The sequence below is a fragment of the Scyliorhinus canicula genome, chromosome 2 (genome assembly GCF_902713615.1).
Source record: "Scyliorhinus canicula chromosome 2, sScyCan1.1, whole genome shotgun sequence".
Lineage (NCBI taxonomy): Eukaryota > Metazoa > Chordata > Chondrichthyes > Carcharhiniformes > Scyliorhinidae > Scyliorhinus > Scyliorhinus canicula.
In genome coordinates, this window is record NC_052147.1 from 80403832 (window position 1) to 80431458 (window position 27627).

General features: G+C 45.3%; 1 protein-coding gene across 5 annotated transcripts in view; it reads right to left on the minus strand.

Annotated features, from left to right (window-relative positions):
- The window catches only part of akap6 (A kinase (PRKA) anchor protein 6), a 711546-nt gene that overhangs the window by 112091 nt on the left and 571828 nt on the right, over positions 1 to 27627 (minus strand). For all 5 annotated transcript variants that reach the window (XM_038781180.1, XM_038781196.1, XM_038781187.1 and 2 more), the window contains 2 exons: positions 11592 to 11738; positions 3882 to 4106 (listed from right to left, as the gene is read on the minus strand). In XM_038781180.1, coding sequence (XP_038637108.1) covers positions 3882 to 4106; positions 11592 to 11738 — 372 coding nt within the window. The remainder of the gene's footprint in view (positions 1 to 3881; positions 4107 to 11591; positions 11739 to 27627) is intronic.

Genomic DNA, 27627 nt, shown 5'->3' on the forward strand with positions numbered 1-27627 from the left:
TATAACTCTTGCTCTGCGGGGTATACTTATCCCTTTCCATCACTAACGTAAAGGTCACCGAATTGTGGTCACTGTCTCCAAAGTGTTCACCTACCTCCAGATCTAACACCTGGCCTGGTTCATTACCCAAAACCAAATCCAAAGTGGCCTCACCTCTTGTTGGCCTGTCAACATATTGTGTCAGAAAACCCTCCTGCACACATTGTACAAAGAACGACCCATCCAATGTACTCGAACTATATCTTTTCCAGTCAATATTAGGAAAGTTAAAGTCTCCCATAACAACTACCCTGTTACTTTCGCTCTTTTCCAGAATCATCTTCGCCATCCTTTCCTCTACATCTCTAGAACTATTAGGTGGCCTATAGAAAACTCCCATGAGGTAAATTTTTCGCAAAGCAAATGAAACAGTTGTGCAAATTGGCCAGTAACTTGTGGTGATTCACAATTCACAAGGTATCTTCTCTTCCTCGCTTCAAATTGTTGGTCAATTTCCATATTAATAAAAAATGTGTATTACTTAGATGCTGTCAACTTTCAGCAAAATCTCTCCAGTACAATTTTCAGGATATGGGTCTTCTAGCCCTTCAAATCAAGCACAAAGTGCTCTCAGAGGGTGTGCTGGGAACATGTTGGAGCAATGCAAATGTCCTGGGCCAAGTGTACACGTTGCAAATGCGGAGGTCTGCTGAGGCCATTAAGCACCCAACAGAGTTTGAAAGAGAAAAAACAGCCCTATTGTGTCACTGATTATTCAGAACCTCTTCCAGTTAAACATTGGCAAAACCAAAATCATTCTATTCCTTTAAAGCAAGGAACAATTTGCATTTATATAGCATCTTATTATGTCTTTCAGGATATCTTAAAACGCTTCACAACAAATTACTGTGAAATGCTATGTATTTGAATGCAGCAACCATTTTGCACAAAGCAAGGTCACAAAGAACAATGAGATGAATTGATCCATTAATCTAATTTTTGGTTGTGCAACTTGAGGAAAATATATTGTCCAGAACATCTGCTCTTTTTCAAATGGTGCCATGGGATCTTAAATGTCTGCTTGAATAGGCATACTGGATCTTATTGTACCTGGGATATGAGCTGCATTCATCAGATTAAATATTGCAGCTCTCAGACTATCAAACTCGGAAAGGCTAAAATTATTTTAATAATGGACGGAATCTTGTGGAGACGCACGAGACCCCACGTCAACTCCTTTTGGGAAGACCTGCCAATTTTGTGCCCCTCAGGTACTTAACAGACTAGCGCCGGGTGTTCCTCCGGGATGTTAAGCACAGGATGTTGTTTTCACAAAGCTAATGGAAGAGAGGTGCAAATTGGCCAGAAACTTGTGGTGGTTCACAATTAATGAGGTATCTCTTCCTCAAATTGATGGTTGATTTGCACATTAATAAGGACATGTCACACAGGCTGACAAAGTGATAATGTCAGTGGCCGAATAATCCAAAAGCCCAGACTAATACTCATGGGTTCAAATTTCACCAGGGCAATTGGTGGATTTTTGTTATCTGTTGATTGTGGATCATTCATAATGCTTTTACCTCCCAGTCAGAAAGTCTTAGGATTCAACCTCAATCCAGATATTTAAGGTGCATTTTTCTTGGTGTTTTCATTTTCTTTTTAAAAATTTAGGCTACTCAATTCATTTTTTCAAATTAAGTGGCAATTTAACATGGCCAATCCACCTACCCTCCACATCTTTGGGTTGTGGAGGCAAAACCCACGCAAACACGGGGAGAATGTGCAAACTCCACACGGACAGTGATCCAGAGCCGGGATCGAACCTGGGACCTCGGTGCCGTGAGGCAGCAGTGCTAACCACTGCGCCACTACGCTGCCCGATATTTAAGACACATAACCCAGACTTGTTAGATTGGCTAATGTGTTTTTGCAACGTTACACTAGTGACTACCCTTCCAAAGTGTTTTTCAACAAAATATGGTCCAGATCAAGGACCCCACTGGTGAAAGTCCCACCTGCTAAGAGGCGCTGGCCAGTTAGAGGCCAGAAGCCCTTCAGTACTCAACAGCCCCATTCGTGAGGCTGCTGATACGATATCCACTTCAGATTAAGCAAGGATCCATACATAGATGAATGATGGTGGGGTTGGGATCACAGGAGTGCGGGGGGGGGGGGGGGGGGGTGATTAGTTTTTGCAATGCCCAAGCTCTTGATCAGGCCTTTAGGTGGATATTAAATGGATTTGAGCACTGCTACTTGAGCCTCAACTAGTCTATATCAATAATTTAGGTGGGGGACAGGGTATAATGTTCAGAATTCTCTGGTTGTCAGGATTCTCCTTTCCCTCTGGCAGCACACCCCTGCCAGCAGGTTTTGTGGCGGTGCAGGGTGGTATCAATGGGAAATCCCATCTCTGACAAGTGGCAGAGGATAGAATCCCGCTGACCGCGAAAGGTGCGTGGCTGAGAAACATGCGACTGGGCATCTGAGATTCCCACCCACTATATCCAATATGAAAACAGTGTCTGACAGCATCTGTGGTTTGAAAGAAGTGTCATATTAGACTCGAAACGTTAACTTCTGTTTATTTCTCCACAGGTGCTGCCAGACCTGCTGGGTTTTTCCAGCACCTTCTGTTTTTATTTCAAATCTGCAGTATTTTGTTTTTATTATAATATATCCAAGTTTGCTGATGATACAAAGCTAGTTGAGAACGTAAGCTGTGGAGAGGATATATAGAGGCTGCAAGCAGATATAGACAGATTCAGTGATTAAACTCATCTCTTGGATCAATGTGAGTGCAGTCCAGAATGACATCTGAATAATTTCCCCCTTGTGGGAAAATAGATTGCCTTCATTCAGTGACTACATCTAAAAATATGGCCAAGATTGACCCCTAGATGAACATTTTCATTGTCTTAATGTGAACTATTTCAGGATGGTTGTGTTTGAGTAAATGTCACACCCCACGTTAGATATGTAAACTAACTTTTGTTCCACCAATTTGCTTGGTAGTCCTTGATGGAATTAAATATTAAAATTCACAATAATGTCACCCACAAATAGGTTTCTATTATGAGTGAGGCATGGAACAGATAGAATGTTTAGCTCTGTGAGGCAATATAAGTATTAAAAAAATCCATGTTTGTCATTGACAAAGTCTCAGAAAGGTTAGTTGTGTCAGGTGAATTCTGTGTACCAACGTAGTACCATCGTTATTCAAGACCTGAATATGGTACAAATATAGTAGTTACAAGGGTCTAGTTAGCTCAGTTGGCTAGACAGCTAGCATGTGGGTCAGATTAATGGCAGCAGCAAGGGAATTGATCCCCCTTCTGGCTGAAGTAGACTTAGGGCCTTCCTCCTTACTCCGCTGGTAGTAAAACATCACAGCACTTTGCTATGATTCAGTGAATAATTGCCAAGGACCTGCCTTTGGTCAGAGAGTTCAAGAAGAAGAATGACAGTTCTGGAGGAAAAAGAACTTCCCATTTCAATGTTGTTCATTAACATTTGGAATATTTTGTGCGACTGACACAAAGTGTTAATTCATTGAGAATGATAGAATATATGAATAATATAGGATTTTGCTGTATTATGAACTATTCAGGAAAACTGTTCCAAAGCAGGCAAAAGGGATTTTACTGCAGCTCTTTTACTTTTGTCTCCCACTTTCAGAACAGAATTCCCCCAACAGACATTTTATGTTACAATTATTTCCATGTAAATTGGCAATGTGCTATATAATCCTCTAAAGAATGGTATTTGTTTCATCCTTTTCCAACAACTAATTTTATTTTAGTTTACTACTCGCTGCTTTTGTTTGCCATAAAGTATCGATAAATTGCCACGTGTGTACCATATAAAATGCATTAAAAGGACATTATTTGCACTGCTACCTTAAAATACTGCATTTTTTTCTGGACCTCCATTGTTCCTTCTTTTTCTTGCAGCAAGCAGGAATTAAAGATGAAAAGCTCAGTATCTCTCATCCAGCCTTTCAGCTCTTTGATCCTGACCTCCAGCTGCCTCACCAGGCTGCTGCTTTCAGGTGACAGAAGATCACATGTTCCTGCCCCACTTGGCCCCGCGATGGTGTCCCGGGTCTTCTCTCCAAGTGTTCTCTGACACGGCAAAAGAGAAACATCAATTAGCTCCATGCACTGTGATTATTTTTCAGGTTAGTATTGGCAAATCACCACCTCATTGAGATGGATACTGGCTACAAGCACACCGCCTTAAAAAAAATCCAATTAAAATCGAGTCTGAAAACAGTTCAGAGTATTTGCTGTATAAAATGTATGTTATCGAAAGGAATTTCCAAATTACTGCCCGGCATTAAATAAATGACGCACAATTATCACGCAAGTCTAAAACAAAAGAAGACACATTGAAACTGTCAATTAGATAATAATCCCCATAACTAAACCATCCACTTTAAGCATAAAATAATATTTGGCAATATTGTGAGCAATTGTGCTGTATGTGGGAGAGTCCATGGCATCCAGGCACAAAGAAATCATTGTACACAAATTATATCAGACTAATCTATTGAAGAAAATGTTGAAGGTGAATAATTCTGGCAAACCAGTTCCTTATACCGCGGGAATACTAATAACATAAAGCCTCACAGTGGAATCCAGATTTCGCTATTGTTTTCTGCTGTGACAAATTTACCAGCAGCAGCAGGCTCAGTACCCTGAGAGGGGAGTTTAAAAAAAGAATTTATTGCCACTTTTTGTTCAGGAACAGTTTGCCATCATAAATTCTTCATAAGCAGAATACTTCTGAGAATGGTCTGTCTTCATAAATATACGGCAGAGGACATCAATTTCATTTAATTCACAATTTGTGGCAGCACAGCAGATGCCAATGCCTTTTTTGATAGGGTTGTTTAATATGCAATTGAGATGGAGTAATGTGTAGCACAGGGGACAAAATTTCTTGAATTAAACTCCACGCACCACTGATATTTTGTTTTATAATTTTCTGGGTCTGACTGTTCATTTCAGATGAAAACAACATTAAATTCTTTCCCATTTTATTTCTAACACTTAATAAAGTTTACATTTTTGCTTCTTATTTATAATGTCAAATCAAATTAAATGATCGCAATGTTAAATAGTTTTGTTTTGCGTTGATCGTACAATGCATCACTTTTAGCTATGACAGATACAAGCTGCTGTACATTTACAGCTACCCAGACTCCCTGTGTAATTTAAATCTTATATTATAATAAATGAAAGGGGAATTAAATTCAGTTTCCTTCATAAGAGCCAGAAAAGGCAGAAGTAACAAAGCACCTTGTTCTCATTTTCATTTTGCTTCCATTATTTTTCTGATAAGCAATTTCACCATTTTGATACATTAATGTAAACTTGTTTACTTAATTAAACAGTTTGTAGAATGTTGTGACAGGATGGGTAAATCGTAAGGCAGTCAATGAACAAAAAGGTGTACTGTTGCAGTGTTTTTCCTTTGTGCACTGCAGTGATGTAATGGCATGATGCATGATTAGATACCATCTAAGTATTTCATTATTATTTCCTCTCCTTCCATTTCTTGCCTGTCTCTCTTTCCACTTCTTAGCTTAGAGGTTCAGTGTAGAGGCCAAGTTAAGCATGAAGTGCAGATTAGTTTGTAGCTTTTATTAGTGTTAAACCTACAAGAGATGGTGCTCATGCAGAGCAAAGATGGTCATGTCAGTTTTCTTTGTGCTATGGTTCAGTGTTCCGCTTCTACACTATGGCCAATTCATACTCGAGTCATTTTTTTGGAGGCGCGCAAATTTTGCACCGGCATGAGGGTCAGAGACGAAACACGTCGATGGATGCGGTTCCGCAGAGATCGCCATGCCTTTTTTTAAAAGGGCGCCTGATCTCAGAGTAAAGTAACAGACCCCCCCCTCCAACCCCTCCCCTCCCCCCAGGCCATCGCAACACCTCGCAGACAAGGGATGCACCCCCAACCCTTCACCACAAAGAGCTCAATTCCCTCCCTTCCACTAAATGATAGGGGTCACCGGACCCCACACCACGTAGGCATGAGGGCGACCCAAATCCACCAGCGCCAGGGTGATACCCTGCCCAGTCCCCGACCAACAAGGGGCCTGAACTCCCCAGCGAGACACCCCCCCCGAGACTCCATCATGACTGATTCACAACTCTGTGAACCGGTACCAAATGGCACCTGGTTGAGGCCTTGCTGGCGAGGCCAGCTTGACATAGGGAGATATAAGAGACATACGGACTCAAAACATTAACTCTATTTCTCTCCACAGATGCTGCCGAACCTGCTGAGTTTTTACAGTATTTTCTGTTTTTGTTTCAGATTTCCTGCATGTGCGGTATTTTACTTTAATTATAGCAGAAGGCGGATGGGTGTACACAGCCAAATACATGGTGCATTGGAAGACCTGCCAGATAGTCTGAAGCTTGGGGGAAAAACTTGTTCTCACTTCACTGGTAAGAGGGATTAAACTGTTGATCGGGGCTGGATTTTCCACCCCCACTCCATGACCTGCTCTGTAGCGGCAGGAGGCAGCTTGTCAGTAGCCAGCAGCGGATCTTCTGGTCCCGCTGTTGTGAACGGGACTTCTCGTTGAATGCACCCCTTACCACTGTGAAACGCACAATGTAGCAGTGCCATCAGTGGGGTGGTACAATCCCGCCAGCGTGAATGGCCAGAAAATCCCACACTCTGTTATCAGAGAGCCTCAGTCATATCCCCAATAGAGCAATGTATTACAAAATACATCACAATGTATTACGAAATAGCACTGAGGAAACTGGGTTTGATACCGACCTTGGGCGTCTGTGTGGAGTTTGCACATTCTCCCCATGTTTGCGTGGGTTACCTCCGGATGCTCCGTTTTTTTCCCCCCCAGTCAAAAGATGTGCAGGTTAAGTGGATTGGCCATGCTAAATTACCCTTTAGTGTCCAGTTAAGTGTTAGTGGGGTTATGGATTACGGGGATAGGGAGGGGATGTGGACCTCGGTTGGGTGCTCTTTTAGAAGGTTGGGGCAGACTCGATGGGCCGAAGGGCCATTGCTAATGGTAGGGATTCCGTTCTCTGGAAAACGTGACCTGTTGATTTTATCTCTAGTTGCCGCCTGAAACGAGCTACACGCAAAAACGTTAAGAGCCACAGACCACCTTGACAGCCTCAGGAAAGATGGTCCTTCCCCTATTTTAAGTTTGCAGTAGCGGCTGCAACATTTGGGAGATTTCAGTCAAAGCCTTGTTGTAAAGCAAAGATGTCTGAAGCATCAATTGTCACTGAAGTTGAGGTAAAAGAAAACTTATCCCTCAACACCTTTGGTGGGCCAGGTTTCTTGCTGTGAGTCTTTGTGACCAATGTTCTATCTAAGCTGCATGCGTGCGTGAGCCCTAGCCCCTAGAAACCCAATAGATACTGCACAGGCCACTAACAAAATGCCCTCTTTAAGATACTACACATGCGCTACACTACAGGAAAAAAAAACTAAAGGAATTCCAGTGTGCATATTCTTTTTAAACAGGCTTCCCACCTGGAATCCAGCCTGACTGACAGGCTTGCTGATGGATGGGCAGGATATGCTGCAACCCAGGAGAAACTAAGTCCGACGCTGCAGCCCATTTGTAAAAAACATCCATAAACCATGACCTTTTTTCACCGTCAGGGAGCTAATTTTGGATCCAACCTGCCACCTTCCCCAGTATCCCATGAGATCTCACTTTCCTGACAAGTCTGCCATGTGGGATATTGTCAAATGCCTCACTGAAATCCATGTAGACAATATCCACTGCACTACCCTCATCAATCCTCCTTGTTACTTCCTCAAAGTATTCTCTTAAGTTCGTAAGACATGGGGCGGGATTCTCCCCTACTCGGCGGGGCAGGCCGTACCGGCACCAAGGAGTGGCGTGAACCACTCCGGCGTCGTGCCACCTGGAAGGTGCAGAATCCTCTGCACCTTCAGGGGCTAGGCCGGCGGTGGCGGGGTTCGCGCTGCGCCAGCCGGTGCCGAAGGGCTTGGCACCGTGCCAACCAGCGCTGAAGGGCCTCTGCCGGCCAGCGCGAGTTGGTGCATACGCGGTAGCGCCAGCATGTGCTGGCGTCATCCCGGCGCATGTGCGGGGGGGGGGGGGGGGGGGGGGGGGGGTTCCTCTCCACGCCGGCCATGGCGAACCATTACACCAGCTGGCGCGGAGGGAAAGAGTGCCCCACGGCACAGGCCCGCGTGCGGATTGGTGGGTCACGATCGCGGGCCAGGCTACCATGGGCCACCCCCCCGGGCCAGATCACCCCCGCCCCCCCCACCCCCCCGGGGGCCAGACTCCCACCCCCCGAGGACTCCGTAGGCCGACCACAGACAAAGGTCCCGGCGGTAAGGACTTGATGTATTTCACGCCGGTGGGACCCGCCGAAAACAGGTGGCCACTCGGCCCGATGAATCGCTGGGGTGGGAAACTGGCACCAGAGAATCTGGCAGCCGGCGTTGGGGCGGCATTCACGCCGCCCCCTGCCGATTCTCCGGCCCAGCGGGGTGGGGGGGGTGGGTGGATCAGAGAACCCCGCTCATGGTCTTTCCTGAACAAAACCATGCCGACTGGTCCTGATCAATCTGTGCCTTTCTTACTGATAGTTTATCCCGTCTCTCGGAATTGTTTCCAACAATTTGCCCACCACTGAAGTCAGACTGATTGGCATATTGCTTTCTGGCATATCCCTCGCACCCATTTTAAATAATGTTGGTAGCAGCAATGGCACCCTGAGTAAGGTGAGCACAGAGTTGCATGGTGGGGGTGGAGGGGGGTGGCAAAGGTGTATTAAGAACTGGTGGTGATTTGGTGGTCCTTTCAAGTATGTACTATATACTGGAAAGATTTGTTGGACTAATTGGAAACATTGAATGAATTCACATTTTACTTAAGTGATTCATTTCCTTCTATTTTTCCATTCAGGCTGCTAAGCCCCTTGGAACGCCTTTGATAACTTGTTGCAGATTGGATAGCTTTGAGTGCATTCAATACCTTCAAGTGCCTTTTGCCCATTGATGCATTTGACGTCTAAGATGGCAAAATGCTGCTGACTGCATGCAAAACTCATTCCAAATTAGAAGATTTGATGTCCAAGAATCGCTGATGATTTTTGAGAATATTTGAATGCAAAAGTTGAGTCAAAAGTTTTGAGTAGGGCTAGTTGTTTTACCTTTTGAGTTTCCAAAGGCCTGGGAAACTTGGTCGAATGTATTGAAAAATATTAATCCGAGTGGGTTGGTTGTCCTCCTCTTGTCCAGTCTCCATTAAAATTTTGCACCCAACCCAACCCACCAGCTCTGGGAAATAAAATTATCCATATAGGCTGGGAATCTCCGAGGCCACCCGCCAGCAGAGGGAATCCCAATGGTCCAGTGAATTGCACATTGAGATAAAATCATGTTTCATGCTGGCCATGACGACCATTGCGTGTCTCCCAGTCCACTTCGCCGGCCCCGACGAGCTTCCCAGCATCCTCAACTAGGTTACTGTCTAGACACAGCGGGAACACGCAAATAACTAATTAGATCTGTTTTGAATATAATTTACAGGCAGGTCGCCCAATTCACTTGCCTCCTGGGATGCTTCAGCCCCACCCGCCAAGTCGAGAGTCCTGTTGGCATGAATTGGTGCAAGTCCTAAGAAATGGGGACCTGGTGGCTTCCAGTCTGAATGATGGCAAGGGTGTGTACCCTCCCTACAAATGCCTCCAGGATGCCGAAGGGAGTCATTTGTTGGAGGTGAGAGTCAGGTGAGAGGTGTGCTGGGCTGGAGGGGCTCAGGTCGTGGATCTTCCCTGGAACGGGGGGTGATTGGCTGGTTATTCCATCTGAAGCCTTTAAACCCTTTAAATAGTTTGTCAGAAATACAGTTCTGCAAAAATAAAGTGCAAGCGTTCCCATCTGTACCCATGAACCCTTTAAACAATATGCCAAGGTCAAAGATCTGTGAGATGAAGGTAAAAATATTCCTTTAACCATAGAATCTTAGAATTTACAATGCAGAAGGAGGCCATTCAGCCCATCAATTCTGCACCTGCCCTGAGAGCACCCTACTGAATCCCACATATCTATCCTATCCCTGTAAACCAGTAACTCCCACTTAACATTTTTTGGGCACAAAGGGTAATTTAGCATGGCCAATCCGCCTAACCTGCACGTCCTTGGACCGTGGGAGGAAACCGGAGCACTCGGAGAAAACCCACGGAGACACGGGCAGAAATTGCAAACTCCTCACAGACAGTCACCTGAGGCCGGAATTGACCTGGGTCCCTGGAGCTGTGACACAGCAGAGCCTCACACTGTGCCACCATGTCGTGTGCTGGAATGGTTTAATGTGGTGGAAACTTTTGAAGTTTTTTTTACACAGTTACTTCCATTGCCCTTTACCTTTTTCTAGCCTGTTTGTATGCCTAGAAGCCTAAAAGCTTTGAACTGCATTGTTTACATTCAATTTCACGGACTATTGCCTTTTACAAACTTTCTGATTGACAGGTCGAGGCAGTTTCGAAGTAAGGATTACTGTGGTTTATTTATATATCTCTACAGGGGGTGGCACGGTGGCACAGTGGTTAGCACTGCTGCCTCACGCCATTGAGGAACCAGGTTCAATACCAGCCCGGGTCACTGTCTGTGTGGCGTTTATACATTCTCCCCATGTCTGCATGGGTCTCACCCTCCACAACCCAAAGATGCGCAGGGTAGGTGGACTGGCTATGCTAAAAAGCCCCTCAATTGGAAAAAAATTAATCAAGTTCTTTAAATTTATATTTTAAAAAATATAGCTCGACAGTGGCCCATTAACGCGGAGGTGCCACTGTTTTTCTAACCGTAGGTTTTTTAAAAAAGGCTATCCTCTTTGTTCTCAAGAGCTTCTGGGCACTGAGAGGTAACTAGAGTAAACAAGCAGAATGGAAGCCACTTAACAGTTTGATGTTCAACCAATACATTTCTTGGCTTGGCTTTCTCGTGTGACCAGAAGAAAATAATTTTGAAAATTTACTTATTCTCCTATCCTTTCATGTGTTCTACTTCATATTAACCTATGAATAAACCCTGTCAATGGTTTAAGTACATTAAAGTATTGTTTATGAAACACCTTTGTACCTGATGTTCTGTCTAAAATAAGAATAATGTTGCTTTACTTCCGTATTTATAACTTGTATTTTCTAATTTTAGCTATTCTTCCAGTAATTCCAGTAAGAATGGTGAATATGGCTAATGACTACACTCATCAACACAGTGGTAAATATCATTCCTAATTATGGAAGACAAATTACCCATAAGTTAAAATTATTGCCAGCTTTAGAACTCTGCAGTCCTACCATTATTACATATTTATGCATTAAGCAATCTGAACATACAAATGATAAACACCATGATTATTCTTTTTCCCTGGAGAGTAAGAAAAATTAAATATCCCCAATATTTCAAAAATATTGTTATAAAACATGAAATGTGTTATTTCCACAACAAACATGACTGCTCAAAATAACAACATGGGGAATATTTATTTAATACTGTCAAACTCTGCAAAGCATAAACCAAAAATGAAAATATATCCTCAACATTTAAAAAAAAGCACGTACCTCTAACAGGTGCCATTTGTCTTGAATTCCCTCTACCTTTTCAAGAATGTCACAGGGTAATGAGCTACCAGCTTGTCTCAGACATGCAATTTTCTTCAGTAAGTGTAGCTTCTTAGGAAGCCACATTGACATCTCCATGCTGTATCCCTGGAAAACAAAATGGTCCACAGCATTACACACTCCTTTGAAATATCTTACTTTGAATCAAATATAACCTACATTTTATTCATTTGTAAACAGGAAATTGTAAATTGAAATTGATTTTAATTTCTTTAAAAATTGAGTCAATATAGCATGCACTAAAAGTGTCTGAAAAATTGTGCATCTGTTCATGATGGGAAAACACAGGGAGACAGTGGCATAGTGTAAATATCGCTGGTCTGATAACCCAAAGGCCCAGACTGGTTCTTAGGGGACACGGGTTCAAATCCCACCACAGCAGCTGGTGGAATTTAAATTCAATTAATACATTTGGAATATAAAGCTAGGCTCAGTAATGGTGGCCATGGCAACTATCATCGATTGTTGTAAAAAAACCATCTGGTTTACTAATGTTCTCTTGGGAAGGAAATCTGTTATGCTTGCCTGGTCTGGCCTACATGTGACTCTTAATTGCCCTCTGAAATGGCCTAGCAAACCACTCAGTTCAAGGGCAATGAGGAGTGTGCAACAGACATTAGTTTTTAGTATGCCCACATCCCATGAAAGAATAACAAAACAGGAAGAACTGACAGAAAAAATATGTCACTGTGAAAAATATTAAGAGGCAGAAAGTAGGTTTTACTCATTTCTCTGAAATTACAAACAGGTGTAGACTTTTAAAAACTTAGTGAACCGCACAGTGGCAAGTTATAGTTGAAGTATTTTCAAGAAAGCTAATGTAACGATACACTGTTACCTTTGAACGGGCTATAACTTCAGTGCAGTGGCAATTACAGTCGGATTGGCACTCTGCTCCTAGTTACTTAGACTGACATGCCCGACCTTCCAATTTGGCTCAGGTGCAAAAGGTGGAGTACAGCATGTTCCCGAGGCCTTGCGTCCAGGGCAGTTGAGTGAAAGGTAAGGAACCCCCTCCCCCTTCCTTACAGCATTAACTCGTGACAATAAGCGATTTTCATTTCATTTTTCATGAGCTCACCGACGGCGTTGGTGGGTTTTTGTGCCATATTTTTATCTACTCGGGAAAAATTATTTGCATGACATTCACGCCGCCTCTAATTTGCCAGCCCCGCCATCAGCTGAGAGCTTCAATCAGCGCTCCTCAGCCACTTCTTCATAGTCCCAGGCAGAGGATAGCTGCTAAGATGACGGCCCCAAGATCCACAGAAGTATCCCTTGACAGACTGCTGGATTCAGTGGAGGAGCGATACCCATGTACAGGGCGGAGGCCATCTAGCAAGGTCACAAACTTTGCATGAGAGGCAATCGCAGGGTTCTTAAGCACCATCTCTCTGCAGAAAAGCATGGCCATCTGTAAAGGATGAATGAATCTTTTCTGCCAGGGTGAGCCACTCCTCTCATCACTCTCAACTCCCGCACATCCACAGGGAGCTCACTCACTGCTAGCTCAAGACAAACCACTACTCACTCTCCCAAACACTTCATTGTCCCTGCTTGTCCCTTCTTCATCTCCCTGCTCCGACTCACCCACCACACTTGCCAGACATCATTACCATCTGCCCTGACATGTGGCCTGCTTACATTCTCTACATCAGGTTTTATGCAGGACAAGCTGGCATTTGAGAAACAGGATGGATCCCAGATGGGTGAAGGGATGCCCGAGTTTAAAGTTCTTTCACAGTTTGAGGAGAGAGCCCTCTAGCTGGCTGGGGAGAAAGAGGACCACTCCTGCACCGAGGGCATGTGGGAACCAAAAAAAACATCTCGAAGGACAGAGGCAGTAAACACATGGAAACACCACCACCCATATGTTTCCACTCATCGTCAAAGCAAATTACTGCAGATGCTGGAATCTGAAACCAAAGATAAAATGTTGGAAAATCTCAGCAGGTCTGGCAGCATCTGTAGGGAGAGAAAAGAGCTAACGTTTCGAATCCAGATGACCCTTTGTCAAAGCCGCCATCTGGACTCGAAACGTTGGCTCTTTTCTCTCCCTACACAAAGCTGCCAGACCTGCTGAGATTTTCCAGCATTTTCTCTTTTGTTCCCACTCATCATCCTGACTTGGACATATATCACCGTTCCTTTACTATTGCTGGGCCAAAATCCTGGAACTCCCTTCCGAACTGCAGGTGAAGCTCCACCACAGGGACTGCAGTGGTTCAAGAAGGCAGCTCACCACCACCTTGTCAAGGGCAATTAGGGATGGGTAATAAATGCTGGCCTAGCAAGCGATGCCCACATATGATAAACGAATAAGAGAAAAGCTATGAAAGAAAATTAAGATTGGTTTCTATTTATAGATAATGCTGGAGTCGAGGTTGATGCTGAACTTGACCATTTTTGAACATTATATTAACTATGTATAGCACAGACTTAGAAAAAGGCGCTACATAGAACTATTTCTCAGCATACAATGTTGTTGTCTGTTCTTACATCACTGATAAGTAGACTATGGGTGGGATTTTCTGGCCCTTCATGCTGGCCAGGTCTTCCAGTCCAGTGAAGATGACACCCCACAGGTTCCCCAAGCAGTGGGGCGGGTGAGCCATACAAAATGCGATAGACCTCCGAGAGACCAGAAGATCCTGCCAGCGGCAAATGGCCAGAAAATATGCCGTGAGAGGACCAGAAAACCCCAGCATATATATTTACATATTTAACATTAGCAATATTTCCCTCCAAAATCTCAGACTCCATTAAATACTTTATTTACGTGATAGAACATGGAACATAGAAAATACAGCACAGAACAGGCCCTTTGGCCCACAATGTTGTGCCGAACTTTTGTCCTAGATTAAGAACAAATCAATTGTTCAAACCAGTATTCTACCGTAATCCATGTACCTATCCAATAGCCGCTTGAAGGTCCCTAATGTCAAATTTATGTCCCCTTGTAATTTACATAGAATTTACAGTGCAGAAGGAGGCCATTCGGCCCATCGACTCTGCACCGACTCCCGGAAAGAGCAACCTACCCAAGGTTAACACCTCCACCCTATCCCCATAACCCAGCAACCCCACCCAACACTAAGGACAATTTTTGGACACTAAGGGCAATTTATCATGGCCAATCCACCTAACCTGCACATCTTTGGACTGTGGGAGGAAACCGGAGCATCCGGAGGAAACCCACGCACACACGGGGAGGATGTGCAGACTCTGCACAGACAGTGACCCAAGCCGGAATCGAACCTGGGACCCTGGAGCTGTGAAGCGATTGTGCTATCCACAATGCTACCGTGCTGCCCATTCTGGTTTGATCCACCTGAGGAAATAGTCTCTGACTGTCGACTCGATCTATTCCCCTGATCATGTTATAAACCTCTATCAAGTCGCCCCTCATCCTTCTCCGTTTTAATGAGAAAAGGCCTAGAACCCTCAACCTTCCCTCATAAGACCTACTCCCCATTCCAGGCAACATACTGGTAAATCTCCTTTGCACCTTTTCCAAAACTTCCACATCCTTCCTGAAATGAGGCGACCAGAGCTGCACACAGTACTCCAAATGTGGCCTGACCACGGTTTTGTACAGCTGCATCATCACCTCACGGCTCTTAAATCCAATCCCTCTGCTAATGAACGCTAGCACACCATAGGCCTTCTGCACAGCTCTATCCATTGAGTGGCAACTTTCGAAGATCTATGAACATAGACCCCAAGATCTCTCTGCTCCTCCACATTGCCAAGAACCCTACCGTTAACCCTGTATTCCGCATTCATATTTGTCCTTCCAAAATGGACAACCTCACACTTTTCAGGGTCAAACTCCATCTGCCACTTCTCAGCCCCACTCTGCATCCTATCTATGTCTCTTTGCAGCCGACAACAGCCCTCCTCACTATCCACAACTCCACCAATCTTCGTATCGTCTGCAAATTTACTGACCCACCTTCAACTTCCTCATCCAAGTCATTAATGAAAATCACAAACAGCAGAGGACCCAGAACTGATCTCTGCGGTACGCCACTGGTAACTGAGCTCCAGGCTGAATATTTGCCATCCACCATCACTCTCTGACTTCTATCGGTTAGCCAGTTCGTTATCCAACTGGCCAAATTTCCCACTATCCCATGCCTCCTTACTTTCTGCATAAGCCTACCATGGGGAACCTTATCAAATGCCTTTCTAAAATCCATGTACACTACATCCACTGCTTTACCTTCATCCACATGCTTGGTCACCTCCTTAAAGAATTCAATAAGACTTGTGAGGCAAGACCTATCCCTCACAAATCCTTGCTGACTATCCCTAATCAAGCAGTGTCTTTCCAGATGTTCAGAAATCCTATCCCTCAGTACCCTTTCCATTACTTTGCCTACTACCTAAGTAAGACTAACTGGCCTGTAATTCCCAGGGTTATCCCTATTCCCTTTTTTGAAACAGGGGCACAACATTCGCCACTCTCCAATCCCCTGGTATCACCCCTGTTGACAGTAAGGACGAAAAGATCATTGCCAACGGCTCTGTAATTTCATCTCTTGCTTCCCATAGAATCCTTGGACATATCCCATCAGGCCCGGGAGACTTGTCTATCCTCAAGTTTTTCAAAATGTCCAACACGTCTTCCTTCCGAACAAGTATCTCCTCGAGCTTACCAGTCTGTTTCACACTGTCCTCTCCAACAATATGGCCCCTCATTCGTAAATATTGAAGAAAGGTACTCGTTCAAGACCTCTCCTATCTCTTCAGACTCAATACACAATCTCCCGCTACTGTCCTTGATTGGACCTACCCTCTCTCTAGTCATTCTCATATTTCTCACATATGTGTAAAATGCCTTGGGGTTTTCCTTGATCCTACCCGCCAAGATTTTTCATGCCCTCTCTTAGCTCCCCTAATCCCTTCAGTTCCCTCCTGGCTATCCAGCGCCCTGTCTGAACCTTGTTTCTTCAGCCTTACATGAGTATCCTTCTTCCTCTTAACAAGACATTCAACCACTCTTGTCAACCATGGTTCCCTTACTCGACCATCTCTTCCCTGCCTGACAGGGACATACATATCAAGGACATGTAGTATCTGTTGCTTGAACAAGTTCCACATTTCAATTCTGTCCTTCTCTGACAGCCTATGTTCCCAACTTCTGCACTTCAGTTCTTGTTTGACAGCATCATATGTATCCTTCCCCCAATTGTAAGCCTTGCCCTGTTGCATGTACCTATCCCTCTCCATTATTAAAGTGAAAGTCACAGAATTGTGGTCACTATCTCAAAAATGTTCCCCCACTAACAAATCTATCACTTGCCCTGGTTCATTACCAAGTACCAAATCCAATATGGCCTCCCCTCTGGTCGGACAATCTACATACTGTGTTAGAAAAGCTTCCTGGACACACTGCACAAACACCACCCCACCCAAACTATTTGATCTAAAGAGTTTCCACTCAATATTTGTTTTCCCACACATCTCTCATACGACACAGGTCCTGTCCTGGCCTTGACTGTTGCTGCTACCCATGTGGGGCCATTCGCATATTTCTGACCCATACATTTTCACCCGTGTTTAACTGCCTTTCTCGGCGAGTGTTGTCATGGCCTCTGCATTGGGACTCTTGGTGTCGCTCTATTCTGCCACCTAAATTCAGGAACAGTACACTCAGCCGGGTTCGGAGTCGTCTGCCCATAAGTAGCTCCGCCGGTGCTATTCCCGTTGTGGCGTGTGGGGTTGTTCTGTAGTCAAATAGCCAGGGCGACAGTTTGTGTCCAACGATGCTGCTGACTGTTTCTTCAACCCGATTTTTGTGTTCAATTCTCTTTGCAATGAATGATAACATCCTATTAGCTTTCCTAATTACTTTCTGTACCTGCATACTGGCCTTTTGCGTTTTGTGCACGAGGACACCCAGATCCATCTGCATCTCAGAGCTCTGCACTCTCTCATCATTTAGCTAATATGCTTTTTTAAACAAGGATTTCTGCCAAAATCAACACTTTTACACCCCCACGTTATACTCTATTTGGCAGGTCTTTGCCCACTCATTTAACCTATCTAATATCCCTTTGTAGCCTCCTAATATCCTCCTCACATCTTACAATCCTACCTACCTTTGAGTCATCTGCAAATTAAGCAGCCATCCCTTTGGTTATTTATATAAATTGTAACGGGATGAGACCCTCGGCTCTGTGGCACAACACTAATTATATCTTGCCAACAAGAAAAAGACCCATTTATGTCCACCGTCTGTTTCCTATTAGTTAGCCAATCTTCGATAGCCACTGTTACACCCTGCAGTCCTTGAGCTTTTATGTTATAAGTTTTCCATGTTCTCCCTAAAACTCGGTAGAGTAGAATGTGAATCATCAGAGACGATTGGCACCTTGTTCAGGTTGTCTGCCTGATCAGATGTATGGTTGGTCCATTCCATTAGTGGTCTTCTCCTTGCAGATACAGTGCTTCTGTTTCTTCTCACCATTTCATTTTCAGTCTCTACACTGTTATGTCCAGTGTTATGTTCTGTGTTATGTTCTGTGTTGTGGCCATGGTAAAGATGCACACAGAACATCTAGTTCTTTGACTGGTAAAATAGGTTATGTAATAAGTCCACGGAGGCAGAGGTCCCATCACCAGAATTCCTTTTAATTACAAACCCAACAGCTGAACAACCATGACCATTCAGTCTGCTGTCTCCACCGGGAGTGCAGAGGATCTGACACTCCCTGTAATATATGCAGAAAGGGGTTCCCTGATTGGGCCACTAATCAGGGAACTTGTATTCTAATTGGCTAATCTCAAAGGCCTGGGCTAAATTATTACACCCCTCCCCCTCCAAAGTCCAACTAGCTCCCATGGTCCTCATGACTCACGGGCGGCTCTCTCATTCAATGCTGGGTGGTATGGTGCCATCCTTATGTGCCGAATGCCATTCGACTTCATAAATTTTGGGAAGTCCTGGCTGGTGAAAACCGATCCATTATCCAAAACTAATACCTCCGAGATACCATGAGTTGCGAACGAGGTGCGGAGTTTTTCCAATGGTAGCTGTGGAATTTGCACAGTTCACTTTGTGGACGCCCAGCCATTTGGAATGGGCGTCTACTATTATAAAAAACATTGAACCCATAAACAGGCCTGCAAAATCGACATGAAGTCGCGACCATGGCCTACCTGGCCATTCCCATGGGTTCAGCGGGGTTGCTGGTGGCACCTTCTGCCCTTGTTGGCATTCTTGGCACCGGCCTACCAATGTCTGTGTCCATGCCTGGCCACCAGACATAGCTTCTGGCCAGCATCTTCATTTTTGAGACTCCAGGGTGCCCATGATGTAGTTCAGCCAGTATGGCTCGACGGCCTCGACTTGGAACTATTACTCGAGCCCCCCCATAATCTTACAAAGTGACCTGCTCTCTATTGCTCCAGTAAGGGTGGAAATCCGCCTGGACGGGTCTTTCCATCTCCCTAGTTGGCACCATGTGTTTTATTTTTGATAAAACCGGGTCCCTTTGGGTCCATAAACAAATGTTTTGTGCGGCCACTGGAAGGGTGTCCAGGAAATGTAACATCATTACTGTTTCCTCTATCTTGGGTACGAATGGCGGGGTGTCCGGTATTGGCAGCCTACTTAGTGCATCGCCGTTTGCCACCCGGGTTTCTGGCTGATGCTCCAGTTGATACTGGTACGCCCGCAGTAGTAGGGCCCAGCGTTGGATCCGGGCCGAAGCAAATTGATGGTATTGCTTTGTCTTCTATCAACAAACCCAGCAATGGCTTGTGGTCTGTAATTATAGTGAATTTCCACCTGTACAAGTACTGGTGAAATTTCATCACCGCGAAGATCACAGCCAGTCCTTCATTTTTGATTTGGGTGTTCTTTCGTTTTGCTGCTGCCAGCGTCCTGGAAGCAAACGCTATAGGTCGTTCCTGTCCGTTTTGCCCTTTGTGTGCCAAAACTGCACCAACGCCAAATGGAGACGAGTCGCACATGAGCAAGAAACTCTTTCCTGGGTCGTAGTGTGCCAATACGTTCTCGGAGGAAAGCTGTTTCTTTTATTTTCTTGAAAGCATGTCTTGGCGGGCGGACCATTCCCAGGCTTGCCCCTTTTTAGTAATTGGTGTAGGGGGTCCAGTGTCGACTTCCATCAGTGTGGGACGTCCATTCAACCTTATGGATAATTTAATGGGTTTTGATTTCACCATCGTTACACAATTTCCTCGTCGGAGGTAGGTGGAGCTTTTCAGGTATGCATTCTCCTGTACCCTGGCCTACATGACCTTCTCCAAGATGATGGTTTTAGTCTTCTATTTCTCCTTTCTGGCTCTGATCTGGTGCAGGGACTGCCGTCTGGCCGGACCTAATTTTCCCATGCTTGGGAGGACTTCTGCAAGTGGGCCTGGTTAACTTACTATCCAAGTCCTTCCTGAGGGTGGCTATGCAGTTGCCTATCCCCCAGTGGTAGTCCCTGAACTCAGTTTCACTGGTGTGGGCGTCTACCTCCATCGGAGTACCCTGCATGACGCACCTCTTGCCGTTTTTTCTAAACACAAAGCCAGCTGCAATGTTTGTTTGCAATCCAGCTCAGCCTCTGCTAACAGACCTTTCTGTATTGCTAAATGATTCATTCTACATACCAAATGGTCTCGGAGCATCTCATTTAGCATCAGGCCAAATTCGCAAGCCTCTGCTAATCGCCTTAATCTTGTTAAAAAGTTAGTGACTGATTCCCCAGTGTCTCGGAATGCTGAGTAAAGCCGATACCTTCGCAGGATCTGAGATGGCTTGGAATCATAATACTCTTTTACTAAGTCCGTCAATTCCTGGAAAGTCTTTGTATCCGGTGCCTCCGGAAAAGTGAGACTACGCATAATGGCAAAGGCTGCCGGCCCACATGCAGTCAGCAGAATGAGCCATTGACTTTCATCCAGAATTATATCGTTTGCTCTGAAGGAGTACTTCGTTCACACTACATATTGGGCCCAGTCTTCCACTACAGGGTCAAAAGAGTCCAACTTTCCGATAACGGCATTTTGCCTGTCAGTGGCTTACCCTCAATATGCGGCAGCTGCTGACGAGCAGGTTTCTTCAGGTCGTTCCGTTTTCCTCGTCGCCACTGTAATATGTCCACGGAGGCAGAAGTCCCGCCACCAGAATTTATTTTATTTACAAACCCAACAGCTGAACAACCATGACCATTCAGTCTGCTGTCTACACCGGGAGTGCAGAGGATCTGACACTCCCTGTTATATACACTGAAAGGGGTTCCCTGATTGGGCACCTAATCAGGGAACTCGTATTCTAATTGGCCAATCTCAAAGGCCTGGCCTAAGTCATTACGGTTTATTAACAAAATGAACACGTGGAAAGACAACGAACAAACTATGATACAAACGGGAACGAATAAGTGAATTCTCGTGGAGCTACTTCTAATGTGACTGTCCTCTAGTACGACTTACTACCAACTGATCGATTTCTGGAGTCACATTGTGGATCTCTGTCCCCACCTGCTGGTTAGAGGTCCTATATCTAACTATATACATTACTATGCATATGCATATCACCACATACAAGATTGTGAACTTTGTGTTTTTGACAAGATTTGGCCTTCACAATTCTGGTTATGAGCACAGACTGATTCATCAGGTTGGAGTTCTGATAAATTATGAACTCTGTGAAATTGATTATAGTTTCTGCATGAATTTTCATACTCATCCCCCTTCTCCCTTACTTTCCCCATGTATGCTACTTGGTGACATGCTGTAAGTGTGTGTGGAAGAACAAAGTTGAATCTGTAGTTATCTTTTCATCAGTAGTTATTACAGATTGAAAATACCAAACTATTCTGAAGTGGTGTGGAACAGTAGCTCAATAGTGCTCGTCACTGAATCATAGTCATAGAGTCAGACAGTACAGAAGAGGCCCTTTGGCCCATCGGGTCTGTACTGATAGAACTACACTAAAGCTACACTAATCCCATTTTCCGGCAATTGGTCCATAGCCTTAAATGTTATGTCATTTCAAGTGTTCATTCACGTACATATTTTAAAAAATATTTCTATTCAAGCTTTTGATATTTTACTATTTTCAACACACAATATAGCAAAGAAAAAACAACACAACTTCCCGCCCCAGTAACCTCAACCAAACACCCCACTTCCCCGCCCCCACCCCCCACCCTTAAGAGCTGACAGTGACCAGCTCCTTGAAAAGTAGTTCAAACAAACCCCATCTCTTGTGGAACTCCTCGCTCTTCCCCTTCAAAGCAAATTTCACCTTTTCCAGACACAAAAATTCCATTAGCTCCCCCAGCCACACCAAGGCACAAGATGGAGCAACTGACATCCACCCCAACAGGACCCGTCTGTGAGTGATCAGCAAGGCCAAGGCTAAAACATCTGCTTCCACTCCTGTCTGCAGCTCCAGCAAGTCTGACACCCCAAATATGGCCCCCAGAGGAGTGAGCTCCAAATCCATGTGCAAGACAACGGCATGGTGCTGAAGAATGACCCCCAAAATTTCTCCAACTTAGGGCAGGACCTGAACATATGTACATGATTGGCTAGGCCCCTCCCACACCACTCAAAATCATCCTCCATGCCTTCAAACAACCAGCTCACCCTCAACTTCGTCAGCTACGCTCTGTGTACTATCTTCAACTGTATCAGCCGCAGCCTCATACACAAGGTCATGGGATTCACCCTCTGCAGCACCTCACACCACAACCCCTCCACCAGCGCCATCCCCATCTCTTCATCCCACTTGTCCTTAACCCCCTCCAGACACACCATATCCTCCTTCAAAATCCTCCCATAGATCTCCGAGATGACCCCCCCCCCCCCCCCCCCCCCCCCCCCCCCCCACTCCAGCCCCATCGCCGACAGCATCCCCTCCAACAACGAGGAGGGTGGTGACACCCGAAAAGTCGGGGAAACCTTTTTCACAAAATCCTGCATCTGCATATACCTGAAAATATCCGCCTCTGGGATCTCAAACTTCTCCTCCAAACTCGCAAACCGCCCTTCTAGAAATAGGTTCTTCATTTCCATCATCCCTCGCTCTGCCCATCCCTGAAAGCTAGTATCCATCCTCCCTGGCTCAAACCCATAGTTCCCTCGGATTGGCATCAACTTTGACCCTGCTCCTAGCCTAATGTGCTGCCGAAATTGCCTCCATATTTTCAACATGGTGACTACAACTGGGCTCCCTGAAAAATTTCCTGGGGCAAACGGGAGTGATGCCATTTTCAGTGCCCGCAACCCCAGCCCCTTACAACAGTGTTTTTCAAACTATTTTTCTGGCAACCACTTTAACCAAATGGCCGGCCCTCGTGGCCCACAATCATGTAATATGCTATTTTGAAAAAAATGCTGATCTTCTAAATTCTGTTTCCTGTTACAGCATGCACTGAAATGAATATATTTTATATGTTCTGCATTCACAAATAGATGGGAAGGTTGTGCATGTTCAATTAGAATGTTGTATTGCAGTGTTATATTTTAATCAGCAATGGGAATGAATGCAGGCTGGTTCAAAGCATTGGAAATTTACTTGGAGTTGTTACTGAGAGACAGGACTCCTGCCAGTCTTTTAGTGTTAATCAACTGCAGACTCCTGCCTCCCGCATGGCCCTGGGAGGAGTTGTGTTGAAATCGAAAGGCTCCAAACCAGGTGGATCTCTCAACAACAGAGGGAAGAAAGAGAAGAGCAACAAGGTCGTGAGAGTTCATTTACAAATCAGTGAAACCTGTTTCCAATTTATTTTTCTACTCACAATTTTGAGGAGATAGAGAGAGAGAAAATAATCAACAAAGTGCCAAGTCTTCTTGCGTGAGTTTAAATTCCGCAGATTTAGCCACTGCGTGTTTTAATGGCATTGCGGGTGGGGTGGGGACAAGCAAGAGAACAACGGAAAGACTCTGAGCCTATCGCCCTTCATCAATTCGCTGCTTTTTGCTTTCTAAACATTATGAGGAAGGCCAAACGTGACTTTTGATCAATCGGAGGGGAGGTGCCAGTGGTGACAGCACTCAGGGAAGATTTGGTTAGTCCAGTACTTTATCAGTTAGGGCTCGCGGAGTGGGGAAACATGCAATGCAATCTTAGATGTTCAACTGTGTGTGGGGGCAGATGTAAACAGTGACACACGCCAGGGATTATTCAATTTATGGAGCCAGGCCCAATCCTGAACCACCTGCACTCCCAGTACCCAAAGTGGGTAGTTGCCACCCGAAATGGCAACACCCCCCCCCCCCTCAATCCTACTCCCGGCCCCGGAGAAGACACCACAAAACATTCACTCTTTTCCAAATTTAACTTAAAGCCTGAAAAAGCCCCAAATCTCCTAAGAAGTCTTAGACCCCTCCCTGTGTAGCTGGATCCTTGATTTCCTCACCAACAGACTGCAATCTGCCAGGATAAGTAAGAACACCTCCTCCACAATAGTCCTCAACACCAGGGCCCTGCAAGGATGTGTGCTCAGTCCTCTACTGTACTCTCTGAATACACATGACTGTAAGATTCAACTCCAATTCAATCTATAAGTTTGCGGATGATACGACTGTGGTGGGTCGTATCTCAAACAACGACGAATCAGACTACAGAAGGGAGATAGATCACTTGGTTGCATGGTGTACCGAAAACAACCTCTCGCTGAATGCTGGAAAGACCAAGGAACTGATCACCCAAGCACCTCAACGGTATGGCCAAGGGTTCTATCACCAGTGCAAACAGTGGCCGGGGGGGGGGGGGGGGGGGGGGGGGAGATGGGGCACCCCTGCCTCATTCCCCTATGTAACGGAAAGAACCCCAAATTCACCTCTTTCATGCACACACAGCCCCTCGGTTCCTTATACAGCAATTTACCTCATGCTACAAACTTAGACCCAATCCCAAATCTCTCCAACACCGCCAATAAATAGCTCCACTCCACATGATCAAATGTCTTCTCCGCATATCACCACCTCTGGCTCCCACCCTTCTATCGGAGAAAGCACCACATTGAACATAGAAAATAGAAACAGGAGGAGGCCATTCGGCCCTTCGAGTCTGCTCCGCCATTCATTATGACCATGGCTGATCATCAAGTTCAATACCCTGATCCCGCCTTCCCCCTTTAGCCCAAGAGCTACATCTAATTTCTTCTGGAAATTACACAACGTTTTGGCCTCAACTACTTTCTGTGGTAGTGAATTCCACAAATTCTCCACTCTCTGGGTGAAGAAAGTTCTTCTTACCTCAGTCTTAAAGGTCTAACCCTTATCCTCAAACTATGACCCCTAGTTCCCCCACCATCGGGAACATTCTTTCTGAATCTACCCTGTCTAATCATGTCAGAGTTCTCTATGTTTCTATGAAATCCCCTCACACTCTTCAAAACTCCAATAAATATAATCTTAACCAATTTAGCCTCTCTTCATATGACAGTCCCGCCATCCCAGGAATCAGCCTGGTAAACCTTTGCTGCACTCCCTCCATAGCAAGAAAATCCTTCCTCAGATAAGAACACCAAAACTGCACACAATACTCCAGGTGTGGCCTCACCAATGCCCTAAATATTTGCAGTAAACATCCCTATTCCTCAAATCCTCTCACTATGAAGGCCAACAAACATTTGCCTTCTTTACTGCCAGATGTACCTGCGCGCTTACTTTCAGTGACTGATGCACAAGGACTCCAAGGTCTCTCTGAGCATCCAGCACTCTCAATTTACACCCAGTCAAATAATAACCTGCCTTCCTATTTTTGCTACTAAAGCAGATAACCTCACATTTATCCACATTATACTGGATCCGCCATCCACTCACTCAGCCTGTCCAAATCTCGCTAAAGCATCTCTGCATCCTCCTCACAGATCACCCTCCCACTCAACTTTGTATCATCTGCAAATTTGGAGATAATACATCTAGTTCCCTCGTCCAAATTATTAATGTACAACGTGAACAGTTGGGGTCCCAGCACAGATCCCTGTGGTACCCCACTAGTCACTGCCCGCCAATTCGAAAAAGACCCATTTCTTCCAACTTTTTGCTTCCTGTCTACTAACCAGCTTTTTATCAATCTCCAGACACTACCCATAATCCCATGCGCTTTAAGTATACATATTAATCTGCTATGTGAAATGAAAAATGAAATGAAAATCGCTTATTGTCACGAGTAGGCTTCAATGAAGTTACTGCGAAAAGCCCCCAGTCGCCACATTCCAGCGCCTGTCCGGGGAGGCTGGTACGGGACCTTGTCAAAAGCCTTCTGAAAGTCTAAATATACCACATTCACCAGTTCTCCCTGGTCAACTCTATTAGTTACACCTTCAAAGAATTGTAGTAGATTTGTCAAGCATGATTTTCTTTTCATAAATCCATGCTGACTTTGTCCGATTACACCACTGCTTTCCAAATGCTGTGCCAGGAAAGCCCTTGATAATGATCTCCAGCAACTTCGCTACTACCGACGTTAGGCTCTCTGGTCTATAGTTCCCTGTTTTCTCTCTACCTCCCTTTTTGAATAGTGGTATTATATTCGCTACCCTCCAATCTGTAGGTAGCATTCCAGAGTCCAAAGAATTTTGGAAAATGATCACCAATGGATCTACTATTTGTAGGGCCACTTCTTTAAGTACTCTGTGATTTGTCCGTCTTTAATCCTATTAGTTTCCCCAAAACCATTTCATTACTAATACTAATTTCCTTCAGCCCCATTACTAAAACCTGTGCTCTCAGAACTTCCGGTAAATTATTCAGACACTGCACGTTTGACGACAACTGCTTACCCTTTACGAACCCCATCTGGCCCTCCCCAATCTCCTTCGGGAGGCACTCCACCAACCCGAGTGCCAGAACCTTCGCCAAAATCATATTCAGCAGAGATATTGGTTCACACAAGCCACAGTCCACCAGGTCCTTGTCCCTTTTAAGCAACAACGAAAAGGATGCCTGTCCCATCATCTCTTGCAGTGCCCCCTTCGCTACCACGTTCTCAAACATCTCCACCAACAGCAGTGCCAGCTTATCCAAAAACATTTTCTAAAACTCCACTGAGAAACCATCTGGCCCCGGTGCCTTACCCCTCTGCATCCTCCTCATCGCCGACCTGCACCTCCTCCATTCTACAATGGCTCTTCCAAGCCTCTCCTCCTCTCCTACTTTAGGATATTCCAACTACCCCAAAACAGCCTCATGTCTGACTCACCCTCCGGAGGCTCCGAATTATAAGTTTTATAAAACTCTCTCGAAAGCCTTGTTTACCTGCTCCGGTGCCACCAACCACTCCCCTGCTCCATCCTGAACCCGGACAATCTCTCTCACAGCCATGGAGCTGGGCCCCCAGCAAGAGGCTGGGCTTCTCCCCAGACTCATACACAACCCCTTTGCCCACCTCAACTGTTGAACCGCCTTTCCTGGGGGCAGGAGGTCAATCCTTGCCTGTAATTCCTTTCTCCTCACCAGAAGTTCCGGAGTAGGATCCTCCCCATACTTTCCATCCACCCTAAAATTTCCTCTACCAGCCGCTGCAGCTCCTCTCTTGCCTTCCAGTTCACCTTAGCCTCAAACGAGATGATCTTGCCCCTTCCGCCTTCAACACATCCCACACCACTGACAGCGAAACCTCCCCATTCCTGTTGAACCCCAAAAAATCCTCAATCACCTTTCCCATCTTTGCACAAAAACATGGGTCTGCCAACAGCCCCACATCCAACCTCCAACGCCTGTCCCTCTCCAGGACCACATCCACCCAATGTGGAGCATGATCTGAGATCCAACCTCCACGGGTTTGCCCTCACCCTCCCCACCTCCCCATACGTGCAGCCAACACCTTCCCCTCCCCTGATGGGTTCTGCGAACACGGCTTGGACCTATCCACCTTCGGATTCAGCGCTTTATTCAAGGCCCCCCTCCAGCATTCACTGTAGCATATCCAAATTCGGTGTGGCGGCCAACATCTCCTTCATAAATCCTCTGTCATCCCAATTTGGGGCATAAACACTAA